Below are 14,481 nucleotides of genomic sequence, written 5' to 3'. Positions count from 1 at the left end.
CAATTTCTGTAATACTTTAAGTAAATTACTGTACAGGGTATCCACAAAATTGGTCATTTAAAACAACGTTTTTTTTTTTTAAAAATGCATCCATTTACTTTAATAAAAGTATTATAGAGATAATAAGGACATCGTGTTAGTGTTCTCGTTAAATATAACAAATATATATAACTTTTTTTAATTGTAAAACCTCCAGTATCACAGTCAAATTATTACATTGTATTATTTTGTTATTTGTATATAAAGCTTTCCAGAGTTTCCTAAGGTTCAAATTGCTTCCTAGTAGGCCAAAAATGCCACTCGTCGAAAAAAACATTCCTAGTAAGACCCACCCATCATCCTTGTGTGCTTTATTGTCTTACTAGAGAGGGCAAAGAGCGTTCTATGACATATACCTTAATAAAATATTGAACGACTTTCCATAGTTTTTACTTAAGTTTAAATTGCGTACGAGAAAGCGAAAAGTGGCACAAGGAGTCGGAGTTGGGGTGGATAAAGGGATCGAAGAGATATAAAATACTACATTTCCCACAATCCCCGGTCACGTGACCAAGCATCACGTGCTCCTCAATTCTTTATGAAGGTACCCCACGGTCTAGTTGCCAAGTAGGATGCAGTAGTTACAGCAGAGACACCTGGATGATCGAAGGTTTTCTTTCATATTTTCCCCTTAATCTGTCATTGACACGCCGCTGGAGATTGTGACATTTAGCGCAGACAACTATTGTTTTAGGTGTTTTTTTTGTTTTTGTTTTTAGGCGAATGAACGTAAAGTCAACAAGGGAGCTAGGTTCGCTAGTACGAGACGAGTGGTTTTGAGAAACAAAAGATTGAGTGCACTGACAGTCATGCATTGTGTTTGATAACCTTATTCGATAATTTTACGTCTAATCAATTACGTCAGCCTGGTCGAATCACTCATGACCTCCATTCAATGCCACGAACGCAAGAGTTTCTTTTTCGATGCAAACAGTATAGATTGATTTGAGGTCCTCAATCCAACCCTTCGCTTGTCCTCCACAGACTCTGCAAACATCACTGACTGGATATCCACTAGTTTATGGAGGTAAGATTTACCGTTTTTGTCAGATTGTTTTATTATCTTACGTTTATGCTTGTTAAATAAAATATATCTGGCTGAACAATGAAGACATTTGAAAAAAACCGACCAGTTTTATCAGATTCCTTTGACCATTCATAAGATTTATTTTAAAATGTATAAATTAATATTTGAGCAAAATTAGCATTTTTGTTTTATTTAGGAATGTCCCGATCACGCTATTTTGAGTCAAAGTGATAGGTAACGGCTGATACCGAGTCCCGATCCAACACCGCGGCAATGCATTAAGAAAGAAAGCGCGTGCATCACATTTTTCTCACATTCATATAGACATGCACATACATGTATGTTTCACGTTGTTTTATCTTTCACCGCAGCATCGCTGTATCACGGTTTTTTCATGCAGTTTTTTTAAATCGTACGTTGTATTCTGCATCCTGATTGGCTAAGGGACTGAAACCTAATGTCAACAACCTCCGCGTTTCATCGCTGGACAGCTTGTCAAATGTTCTCCACGACAAAATCTCCAATGTTGACGAAAGGTTCTGTGCAATATTTCTAAAAACTGTCAGTTGTTTCTATGAAAATAAACGAGGGACTACTATACCCCAAAAAATAAACTCAAAATAAAGTGTTTTCAAGAGCATTAAACATAAATGGCACCAATTTGGTAGAATGACCCATGTAAGCATTACCACCGAATGACGGATTTCACTTTTTTTTTACATTTTATTTATCTAATGTTAAACAATTCTTTTACATCAGTACGTGTAGGATTGTGTGGGGTAAAATGACATGTCCGCACAGTCACATATTTGTTGGGCACATGTGTGACTTCTCTCGAAATGTCACTAGTGGTGTGAGCTCGTTAAATCCAGCAGTGGGGAACAAACTCACTTGTCACCAAATAATTTACACTCCTTAAACTTCTGTTTGAAGTTATGTCGCTTGGACGTTTTTTTACAATCCCCAAACCTGTCTGTCGCACTCTCAGGCTCTTCAACCCTTTTACGATGCCGTTTAGCAAGGATGCTTCTTTATATCAGGCAAGGCAGACTTATTTAGGCTTTCTTCTCCCTCCAAACAATGTATGAAGACAAACCCATGGCTCTGTCTCTGTCTGCAGGAGAGCTGTGCTAGCAGAAGAAACGTGCATGTTGGTGTGTGCGCATCACACTAACTGTATTGTTCCTTAAAAAACAAACAAACAAAAAATAACATTGTGAAATATAAGCCATTACCGGTACTGTTCTATTTAGCATCCTTAGTTTTATTTTGTTTCATACTATAAACGGGTTACTCTGTTTACTACTGCAGAAGTCCTAAATCATTTCGAACATTTATTTATTTGCAGAAGATGAAAAATTGCCAAAATACCTAATACGTTTTTTTTCAGTTAAATTCAAATTCTGATCTGGAGTACAGACCCTTGTTTTTTTGTGTATGCAAAATAAGAAAAAAACTCTTTCAGTTTTAATTTTATTTGTCTTAATTTAACGACTATTGCTTAACCAAATATTAAAGAAATGTATGTTGGACCAATTTTTCATCCTAGACTTGAGGTGTGGCGGCAAAGTCTTACGCCTTGTGTATTTAAAACGACCACATATCCTTGCCTTTCAACCTTGTCTTGTGTGTATAACTATGTTTTTACTCGAGCACACCCACAACCTTAACAAGGAAAAGAAATGGAGGGATGAATCAACCTCAAACACCCAAACCTTTTAAATATATATATTTTTTATTGAATGAATGTGTGCCATTGCTTCAAAATGTGACATTTTGCACCCATGAAACAACCCTGCTGTACTGTAGAGATTTGTACGTAATCCATACAGTCACTGTGCTTTGGTTTATTTACTTGTTGATCTCAGAGTCTAACTGTATACTGTATTTAATTCCAGATTACCAAATGGATCCTCCTGCTAACCAATACTAATTACACCTCAATATTGGCTAGTTACCAAACCCTGTGGAAAAATTATATTCATATTCTTCGAAAGCTGTATTTAGATAGTCGGAGATTTGGCTGTGTGGTGCGCCTGCCAATTAGCTCATGGCCATTAACACTGACATGGATGACTGGGGAGGACTTAGCAGCAATGACTCGGGAGAGCGAGCGCGGCTCTTGCAGAGTCCCAGCATGGACTCGGCACACCTTATGGAGTCGGAGAGGAGGCAGAGTGGCAGCGTGTCATCGTTGGGAGCGGTCTTCATCGTGGTCAATGCAGCTTTGGGAGCTGGTCTGCTCAACTTTCCGGCAGCCTTCAATATGGCAGGTGGCGTCACGGCTGGAGTCATGCTTCAAATGGTGAGGCGGCAACAACACGGCTCCCTTTCATGACTTCATGCAACCCCATTTTTGTAAATGAATGACGTACATGAATTTTATTTGGTTCTCCAGTGACCGTCTTCATAGTCTTTCGGGCTGTGATTTGAGTGGAAATACACCAAATATTTGCAATTTAAAAATAGTAATAATAATAATAATAATTTCTTCAGACTCTATATCAGTATAAATCCTAATACAGGTACACGGCAATATCAGTAGTACCAAACAAAAAGTTGAATTCGTATATTGCACAGATTCACTACACACACAGTTAAATAATTCACGTCATCATTTTGATTAAAAAACTGGGCTCCCAGATAACATAAACTCCGAATTAACCATCTCAAGAGTTTGGAATATTGAATAAGAAACGATCAACCTTATTTTAAATGTAGAAATTGGTGGTCTCAAAAAGGTTCCTGTGTGATGATTGTGTCAGCGTCACTTGAAAGTGCCTTTTGTGTCCTCATCAGAATAATTTAGTCACTTGGAAAATGTGACAGAATAATGAAACGCTTGAGTTCTTGTTGGAAAATGTGACAGAATAATGAAACGCTTGAGTTCTTGTTGTATATAGTATATATTGTATGTATGTATATATATATATATATATATATATATATATATATATATTAGAGCTGTCAAACGATTAAAATATTTAATCTAATTAAAAATGCAACTGTCATAATTAACTCAAATGGACTAAAAAATTAATCGTGATTACTCACACATTTTTATCGTTCAATCAAAACAGAGCAATATAACATTATAAAGTGCACATCTAAGGTAAACTAGTACTCAGCCTATAGTAGATTTAAACCATGGTTACATACTTCGTTTTTCTCAAGTTTACTGTGAACACAGCAGTCTGTTTCTGTACGTTTGTTGAAGAATAACGAGACACCGGGCACCAGTGTTCATTAAATGCCGCTGTATTCAAAACTGCCTCCCGTACAAAAAAGCGCACGCACTTCTCCCGTGCTGCTGGGGCAAACCATTCTGAAAGAGGGAGGGGGGTCACTCCCCCTAACACAGTCAGGCTATGTTGATTGTCTTGGTCCTTCTTGTGCGGAAGTCTCTCTACAGTTTTTCTGTAGACCTCATTTCGAATGACAACACTGGAGACGTTTTATTTTCGCTAGGTCGCTACCACTGTCAGACAAACACAGAGAAGCTCCACCCGCTCTATCTATATGGACGCAGAACACTGTAACCTTCCACACAAAATAGTTCCAAACAAGTAACATCCGCTTGTGACGTGTGCCGCGTTAATCTCGCGAGAAAAAATGTAATCCCGTTAAAATTCATTTAAATTAATGCCAATAAAAACGCGCTAAACTAACAGCTCTAATATATATATATATGTGTGTGTGTATGTATGTATGTATATGCCATAATATATATTATATATGTATATATATATGTATATATATATGTATATATTTGCGCACATCACAGCCCAATGTTCAATTTCTTAAAATGTCTCTCCTTCATTTTATACCTCCCTCCCCAAACTTCATTGGACATGCATGATTTTGATCCCACACGCTGCTCCGCTAACTACAGTGTATAAGTGGCTAAATGGTCCAAATATTTAACAAAATAGTTTCTACATCGTTTTATCGTTCACTGCAAGTTATTTGATGAGTCCATTTTATCATCCGTATTCTATTTTTATCATCATATGAACTTCTGTCATCGTGAAATGTCAACAAAAAACTTTCTGAGATGCCAAATATATTCGTTAAAGACCACACAGTCCGCTTGCTAACTGAATCATATTGCCCAGTAAAAGTCAAGTATGTGCTCATAAAATGCTAACATTGGCCAAAATCTTCAGTGTGTCAGTAAGCTCGATTATTTTGCCGTTTGCTTGTACAAAGCACGTTGTCTAATTGCAGTTAACTCATTAAAAACAAAGAAAAGGATGGAATCTTGACCCATAAGCAATCTCTCACCGCATAACAGCTACATAATACAATAAATATGACTTTCAATGGAAAATGTAAACTTTTGGGGGGCAGAATTGTGGCATTTTATGTTGACATTGACTCAAAATTGTATAAAACTGAGTTTCACTTTTTGAATTGAGCTCCTTTTCAAGAATTGTCAGTAGACTACGATATTTAATCTAATTTATTGAGTGCCCAAATAAAAAATGGGATTTGCGGCTGCCTTTCTTTATTTTTCAGTTCATGCTGATCTTCATTATCAGTGGTCTGGTGATTCTGGGTTACTGCTGTCAGGTTAGTATGATTAAAGCCCTTTCTCTCACTGTAGTCTTTCTGGTCATCTCAGTCACTCGTTCTCTCTTGTGCTTCCATCTGCAAGTACATGATGTTTTATTTTTTATTTTTTCCAAAAAGTTGTAGTCGTAGTAGCAGAATGCTTGGATCAGCACTGTGCACTCAGACTTTCACTTCCTGAATGGCATATTGAGTCAGCTGATGTTTTAGTGTTTCCTTTGTTACATTTGAGCCACATCAGCATATTAGCTTAAAAAGAACATATCAGTTGGGGCCCAGCAATATTTAATCACACTTATTTAGAGGATAAAGAATATACACATGTGAGCATTGTATTTTATGTCCACGTGTGTTGTTGCACCATTTGTGTTCAAATAACTGTGATTGAAGGTGTGACAACACCGCGTGACACTTAGATGCTTTTCATTAGTTCGTCTGCGGCACGTCTCCATGTTTGACCTTAAAATCTTGTTAATCGAATTGCCATTGCTGACTCCATCGCGTCAGCTGCTTTGGTTTCCCTCAGGTCAGTAACGAGAGCACCTATCAGGAGGTGGTGCGAGCCACTTGCGGAAAAGTCACGGGAGTCCTGTGCGAGGTCGCCATCGCTGTGTACACTTTTGGCACTTGCATTGCTTTCCTCATCGTCATTGGGGACCAGCTGGATTTCCGTGAGTATGCTCGCTAGTTTATCAGAGGACTGTCATGCTTGCCACTGCCGCATCGGCTGCTCTGACAAATCTTGTCAAGATTCTGGCGGTATGAACGCACATTCCCAAATTGGTCCGAACAGAAAACGTGACAGCCGATCTGATCACATGACTAAACATACCTCCATATTGATGATAAATGGGCGAGTGCATGTGTGAAGTCTACCAAGCTACTGTTAATAGTCCTTATGTCACTGAGGCCTGCCCTGCTTTGCCATTGCTATTAGCTGGTTCAATTCAAGGTCCAATGACTGCTACAAGTTACGAATGAGGCAAAACTGTTCGCTGGGTGACATCTTTAGGCTACTAGTATACAGTTACAGTATACTAGTATACAGTTTACTAGTTATTATTAACTAGTCGAATTGAATCATCTCACTTGTGTTACTAATGGCACGCAGTTGTCAATTAGTGCAGTGGTTTTCAAACTTTTGACACCTCCTAAAAAAAATACACGACCAACGTTAAAATAGAGTAATGTAGTAGGCCCAAGTGTTCATCAAAAACGAGGTGCCTTTTTTTTAATCACGTTTCTGATGATTCTGATTCTGATTTATTTCTAAGGTACAGTATATATTTCATATTATAATCAAGCCACTGTAACATTTCACACAATTTGAACATTAACAATGTATTTACGGTAAATGGGAGGCGGGGGGTGGTTAAATAAATGATCCAGTTAAAATGTGTTGTACAAAATAAACACAAATTTTACCTATAAGTTAAAGTTAAAAAAAAACAGCGATTGAGTGTAAAAATATTGTACTAGTTATGAGTTGAATCTAACTGAATTGTATAGGCAGGTATTATTTTGCATACCACAAAACTTTGAAAACCACGGAACTAATAATAATAATAATAATAATAATAATAATAATAATAATACATTTTATTTTGCCTCACGAATATGCACCTAAAGAGTGTACTAATACATGAATGGACCTTACATTGGATCATTATTATTATTCTTTTTTTAACGTTCCGAATCTGGAAAGCAGTTTTTAATTCAATATTGGATACACATCTTTCATTTTACAACTTTAATTGTTTATTAGTGGACCAAAAGCAACACTAGTAGTGGACAAAATAATGAGTGAGACAATTGTTGTTCTTGTGTACCCTGGTTGTTGTAGTTCCCAAGCTGGAAAGTCAATATTAGTATTAATTTTATTACATGCAAATTTAAAAGTGCCGTGCACCAGTGTTGATAACCTCTAGCAAAAATATGGGGCTTTAGCTGGTGAAGACAAAGGGTGCACGGGATGACAGAAGTGCCCCTCATGTGACCGTGTCATGTGCCGCGTCGTTCCAATATGCTGACAGCGACTAAATTTGTCTCCCACTTGGGTCTGAAATTTACACTTTGGCCTTGTGTAGCTCTCGTACTCCGTGTGATTTTTTTTTAAATCTACTCATCCATTAGATATAAATCTTTACAAATGTTTTTTTTTGGGGGGGGATCACAGTGATTGCGGTGGCATTTCAGGATGGCTCTTTTAGCGGCTTGTGGTACACCGACCGCAAGTTTACCATCACGTTGACTGCGGTTTTGGTCATTCTGCCTTTGTCCATCCCAAAAGAGATTGGCTTCCAAAAATATGCCAGGTATTGCACAACACACAACAAAAATCGCACTTCATAAATTGATGACCTCAGTCAAAGAGATGACATGCTTTTCGCTAAATCGATTGTGGAGGAAGGACATCACCTTCGGCTTGAGTCTGTAACTGTAATTTCAATTTTGTTATTGCAAAATATCCTCAATCTTCTTGTAGTTTTCTTTTATTTCTCACCGAATCATGCAATTTATTGGCTAGTTTATCCACGGCGATCCAAATTGATTTATTTTGATGTGGCCAGATAAAATTGTGATTTTCTTTTTTTCAAAATATTCTGTAATTATCTATTTTTCTGTATTTGTAAAAAAAAATAATACACTGCAGTTTAGAAGATTTACAAATATATTATTTCAGAATAAAAATGAGTTTTGTGTGATTTTTTTTTAATTTATATTTTTTAACAAGCTCCTCGATGAATCATGCATGAAAATTATTCATGTACAATATATTGGAATTATTTGAGGTTTCAAAAGAACCAGAAACTGTTTAACATTTCTCATAAAATATTTTTCAGAATTATCGGTTTGTTTAATAATATTTAACAATCAAACATTCTACAATCTAGTTTTTTTTAATTGAAAAAAAAAACAAGTTTTCCTAAATTTAAAAGCGAATTGGAGGATTCAAAGCTTTCTGAAATAGTTTTTCAGAAAAATATCTTCCAAACTATGCTGAAATTGCGTACAATTTTCCCGATGTATTTACTAATTTGAGACTCCGTAATCTTAAACTACTTGACAATAAAACATTACAGAAACTTAAGAAATTTTTGCAAATATTTTCCTCATGATATCTGCATGAAAACTTGAAGCTTTTTCATAAAACCTGTTTTTTTTAACCATAACAAATGCCAATAAAACATTAGAGGAAAGGTTTTGAGATTCTCTTTTTTTGGAAAAATGTTTTCCTAAATTCCTGAGTGAAGCGGCTATGAAAGCATATGCTTGGGTAGATTATCTATGGAGCGTCACAATTTCGTGTGCGTGAAAATTCTTTATCCTTGAAAGAACCTTGCCAAAGCGAGGTTCTCTACTGAGAATCCATTGAACAGTGTCCATCTCCCTTTTTGCAGTGCTCTGAGTGTGATGGGTACCTGGTACGTTACCATTGTGGTGATTGTGAAATACATCTGGCCTGATGCAGAGGTCATGCCAGGGGTTGTTCCCAGCAGGTGAGGGTGTCACACGCTTGATTCCTGGTCAAGTCCTTGCTCATATTAATCATCGGTAAAAAAATACTGTTAAACTCAACCTCTGTTTAGCGAAGGGGGATTCGTTCCAGACCAGAAAAAATATTCAAAAAGAAAAAAAACAATTGATTAAGTAAATAGTTTTATCCACTCCACATGCTTGAAACACATTTCAACTCACTAAAGTGCACTTCAACTGCGTTGCACCTGTTTAAATATTTTTATTTATTTATTTATTTATTTTTACACAAACCTCCCCAAAACGCTCATAAACATTAAATATACATTTTCCACAAAAATTTCGCACGGGAAAAAAATAACTAGGGTATATATCCATCCATCCATCTTCCGAACCGCTCGATCCTCACTAGGGTCGCGGGGGGTGCTGGAGCCTATCCCAGCTGTCTCCGGGCAGTAGGCGGGGGACACCCTGAATCGGTTGCCAGCCAATCGCAGGGCACACAGAGACGAACAACCATCCACGCTCACACTCACACCTAGGGACAATTTAGAGTGTTCAATCAGCCTGCCACGCATGTTTTTGGAATGTGGGAGGAAACCGGAGCACCCGGAGGAAACCCACGCAGACCCGGGGAGAACATGCAAACTCCACACAGGGAGGCCGGAGCTGGAATCGAACCCGGTACCTCTGCACTGTGAAGCCAACGTGCTAACCACTGGACTACCGGGCCGCCCTAGGGTATATATAATATATATTATAATGTAAGTGGTCTGGTGGTCGACAGGTTAGCGCATCGGCCTCACAGTGCGTAGATGCAGGGTTCGAGTCCGGCTCCGGCCCCCCTGTATGGAGTTTGTATGTTCTCCCCATACCTGCGTGGGTTTTCTCCGGGTGCTCCGGTTTCCTCCCACATTCCAAAAACATGCATGGCAGGTTGACGGAACACTCTAAATTGTCCCGAGGTGTGAGTGTGAGCACAAATGGTTGTTCATCTCTGTGTGCCCTGCGGTTGGCTGGCGACCGGTTCAGGGTGTCCCCCGCCTGCTGCCCGCAGACAGCTAGGATAGGCGCTAACACCCGCCGCGACCCTTGTGAGAATAAAGCAGATCAGAAAATGGACGGATAGAGAGAGATGAAAAGAGAAGAAAAAATAACTTGACGTCAGCGCTCCAGGGCATGTTGTGTAGTGTCACAACGGGGTACAAACTGACTACACGCAACTCGAAATTCAGACTTTTCCTGTACTGCATACTGTAAAAACCCATTAAAAAAGTGTCCTTTTTTTTACCATTTCATTTATTAATTAATTTTGACACATTTTCTTTGTTCCAGTTCAACCTGGACTGCAGTTTTCAATGCGATGCCAACCATATGCTTTGGCTTCCAGGTACTAATTTAGTTGTCATTTTCGCTCAAACTGTTCTGCCTTTCTGCAAATTCTCCGAATTTTTTCTTCGCAGTGCCACGTCAGTTGCGTACCAGTGTTCAACAGCATGAGCAAGAAAGCGCTCAAACCCTGGGGGCTTGTTGTTACACTCAGCATGATTATCTGCCTTTTTGTTTACACAGGGACAGGTACTATTTGCTCTAACCATGTTGAGGCGTATAACTATTGACATGATAAACAGTAATGATTAGCATTGTCAATATGAGACTGATGTCATTTTCTACACATTTGAAATTGATTAAAGGTGAGACTTAAAAAAAGTATTTACATTATGTTCCATGTAGCCCCATTTGTTTGATTGGTAATCATTTGTGGAATATGAGTTAGTTAGTTAAAAAAAAAAGTGGATTTTGCCTCGAAACTCGTATTGCACAAACACAATATTAATCCGAATGACGTGTTTAAGCTAATGGAGGCACATAGAACATAATTGTTTTGTGTTGACCTCCCCTTTAAGTGTATTGGGTTTTTTTTGGTGTAATTTCACCACTATGTTCAGTGTTGGGGCACTGAATGTGTGATTTTTATACCCCTCCCATTTCATCAGGTGTCTGCGGCTTCCTGACGTTTGGTTCCAATGTCAGCCAGGACGTGCTGATGTCATATCCTCCGAATGACATCGCAGTGGCCATCGCCAGAGCGTTCATTGTCATCTGCGTGGTCACCTCGTACCCTATTTTGCATTTCTGTGGGAGGTAAAAACTGTGGTAATCTTAATGCTTCTTGTTATATGTACTGTACCTCTGGAAGAGAGAGGCTAAGAGACGATAATCTTCTAGACATACAAAATTTGACATCAACACTTTCTTTGAATCTCAATCATGATTTGTTGGTATGAATTGCTAATTTTGTAGTGGTCTTACATTTTTTCTGGAGTTGGATGCCACTTCGTCGTATGCCTGGATAATCGAATGAGACCCAACACGAGAGCTGTATCAACATAACATGACTTATCAAATACGCTGCACACGTTGAAACCTTTATTTAAAAAAAAAAGAACAATTTTATAATTTCATTGAAATCAAGTTTCTCAATCTGTCAAATGAAAATGATCATGATGAATGAAATGGGGAATTTTGAGGATATTTCAACAAGATTTGCAAACATTATTTGCCTGTGAAATGTCCATTTTAAGTGTGGGGGGGGTTGCAGTTACCATATTTTCCACATTATAAGGCACTTCGGTGTATAAGGCGCAACTTCAATGAATGGCCTATTTTAAAACTGTTTTCATATATCGGGCGCACCGCCTTATAAGGCTCATAGGATGGAAGCTACACAAGTGGTTGCGGTTCATTATGCATCCACTTGATGGAGCTATGCTAAAGGGAATACAATATAATATAGCTTTATTTATATAGAGCCTTCACAACCGCTATAGCTGCAACAAAGCGCTTTACAGAACATTTAAAGTACTACGTCCAAGAAATCAGAAGGTTGATCCGTATAAGAGGTGCATTGGATTACAGGCGCGCTGTTGGCTTTTGGGAAAATTGAATGCTTTTAGGTGCGCCTTATGGTGTGGAAAATACGGTAGATTTAACAAAAAATCTTAAAGCTATTCAGTCCGACCTCCAGGTGTTTTTGTTTCATTTCTCTGGTAAACCATTAAAATGGGTCTTTTAGTTTTTAAGGTTCAGTTTTTGCTGAACCTCTAGCACGAGTAGGCTCTTATCCAGGGTTGTGTTGATTATTGACAATCATTCCAGTCTCACCGTGTGTTTGCAGGGCCGTCATTGAGGGACTGTGGTTGCGCTGGCAAGGCGAGCATGTGGAGGTGTGCGTGCGCCGCGAGCAGAAGCGGGGAATCGTGCAGACGCTCCTATGGTTCCTCCTCACGCTCGTACTCGCGCTCTTCACGCCGGATATCGGGCGCGTCATCTCGCTCATAGGGGGATTAGCGGCCTGCTTTATTTTCATCTTTCCAGGTATCTTTCCCTCCTTGTTTGTGTATGCGCAGTTGCTGTGTGGCTTAGTGGCGTACAGTCATGTTTGCGGACGTTTTGTGTTTGATTTGAAAGGGGTGTGTTTAATCCAAGCCAAACTGTTGGAGACAGAGAGACGATCTGCCAGGTGAGAGCTTCAATCTTTGACTCATATCATTAGTACACAAACATACATGATTAAATTACCTCTGTGTCTTGCACTGTTGACTCCCCTTGCCATTATCTTATATTTAAAGAAAAAAAATCAACTTATTTCAGCAAGAAATCGCCACGTTTGGGAAGCCTCTTTTTCTCACAGATCAATTATGGTACCCCGACCTACCCTTTGTTTTGGGCCAGGTAAAAGCTCTGTAATGATTCTGTATCATCACTTAAATATAAAACATCTCAACTCAATATGGCATGAATATTAGTTGCTCTTTGCAGAGGATAAAGAATACAGGGCTGAGCGAACTGTTAAATTGTCTTCCCACGTGTGTTCGACTGTGTTCAATCTGTGAGTGTAAAGGGTTATTGCACCACAACATAGATGCAATTTAGCCATAGCATTCAGCAAGTGGACTGAAAGGCTAAGCTTTGTGGTCATTTTCAATAATAAGGTGGGGCACCCATGACAAACATGATTCGATAAAGTTTTTTTTGTTAAGCATTAATTAGGAGTGGCCTTAAATAACCCTAAAATGATGCCTGATTGGTGTTTTCATTTCCAGCTGGCATGGACTGGTGGCCTTTGGTATCGTCATGGTTACACTTGGAGCCTTCATCTTTGGCCTCACCACGACCAATTCCATCGATCAGGATGTAACCAATTAAAGGGGAACATTTACGTCCCAGTTTGTGGAAATGGTTCTGCACTAAATAAGACTTGAGCAGTTTCTCATTTAATCAGCCCCAATCTCCACCTGATTGCACATCTATACTACAGAACCAGGAGTAAAGTGCAGACAGCCCAAACTATCAAGTCAACCTCGGGCACTTTATCCTTCTTGTGTAATGTTTTGCATGTTCTCTGTTTATTTTGTTGATGCTTTTAAACTACAGCTGAAGCAGTATTGTGACTGCAGTCAGTCTACAACTGCTCACCCTGTGACCATGTACAGGTTTACAAGCGCTAAGGGACTTTGTATAGAAAACCTCACAATGAAATAGTTTGGTTAATGGCTTAGTACCAATCTGTACAATTTGAATTGCGTGACGGAGTCAATGTTAATCATTGAGGAACAAGTGCAGTGGTTCACAGCCAATGAATCAAAGTCCAGGCTAGTGACTGTTTACAATGCAGAATTGACATTTGATGATTTGCACCTTTTGATGTTGAAACTGGGTAAGTAATGTTTGAAATGACTCTAAATTCTATCAGATTTAGGCGGTTTTAGCACAGGACTAAATCAATGTACAGAACTGTTGGCTGGTTGGGGTTTGTCAATGTTTCTCTGAAGGTAATACAGAATGTATGAAGCCATAAGAGCGTGTGCAAGATAAACCAAAGCTTGACATTTGTCGTTCTGAGCTCCTGTGGCAAACACTTAATACTACTTCCAGACAAGTCAGGATGTATTTTCTCAAAAGCAATATTTAAGGTTGCATTTATGGACTTAAAGGGATTTTCTTTAAATACAATGTATCCCAAGGGATGAAGCAGGAATATTCATTTCTGTTTTTAGAACTTGAAATTTAACATTTGTCAGGTGTTTTGGTTGTGATTTTTCTTTCTGGTGCTGCTGTTTCTTGAATCACATGAATAAAGAGATGCATTCATTATTTGACTTGTTTTCTGCCCAAAATGCACATCAGATGTGCTCATTACATTGATCGCGATCGACCGGCAGCTTGTGGACTGGTCCCAAGTCGATGGGTCTAGTGTAAAAATAAACAACAATTTGTGTGTCTCTGTACATGTTAGTAATATATTTTTATGTTACTCCTCACTGTACCCTAATAATCCTAACAGCCTCACTTTCACAAAAAGT

At 38.6% G+C, this 14,481-nt stretch overlaps 1 protein-coding gene across 4 annotated transcripts; it reads left to right on the top strand.

Moving 5' to 3' along the window:
- Window positions 1-543: 543 nt before the first annotated feature.
- Window positions 544-14,270, top strand: slc38a7 (solute carrier family 38 member 7). Of its 4 annotated transcripts, none has more exons than XM_052063504.1 (13): window positions 544-649; window positions 1,024-1,066; window positions 2,965-3,371; window positions 5,585-5,638; window positions 6,165-6,309; window positions 7,815-7,953; window positions 9,040-9,138; window positions 10,451-10,505; window positions 10,579-10,693; window positions 11,113-11,260; window positions 12,294-12,493; window positions 12,587-12,638; window positions 13,222-14,270. In XM_052063504.1, exons 3-13 carry the CDS (start codon window positions 3,117-3,119, stop codon window positions 13,322-13,324), a joined length of 1,365 nt encoding a protein of 454 aa, XP_051919464.1. In that variant the 5' UTR covers window positions 544-649; window positions 1,024-1,066; window positions 2,965-3,116; the 3' UTR covers window positions 13,325-14,270. The 4 variants fall into 4 exon arrangements, with proteins under 4 accessions (XP_051919464.1, XP_051919463.1, XP_051919465.1 ...); XM_052063503.1 differs by having other exon boundaries at window positions 1,024-1,084; XM_052063505.1 differs by having other exon boundaries at window positions 608-733; window positions 1,024-1,084.
- Window positions 14,271-14,481: the final 211 nt, after the last annotated feature.

Source organism: Hippocampus zosterae, chromosome 4 (genome assembly GCF_025434085.1).
Source record: "Hippocampus zosterae strain Florida chromosome 4, ASM2543408v3, whole genome shotgun sequence".
Classification (NCBI taxonomy): domain Eukaryota; kingdom Metazoa; phylum Chordata; class Actinopteri; order Syngnathiformes; family Syngnathidae; genus Hippocampus; species Hippocampus zosterae.
The sequence above is the reverse complement of the archived record's forward strand: the minus strand, read 5'-3'. Positions and strand labels throughout refer to the sequence as shown.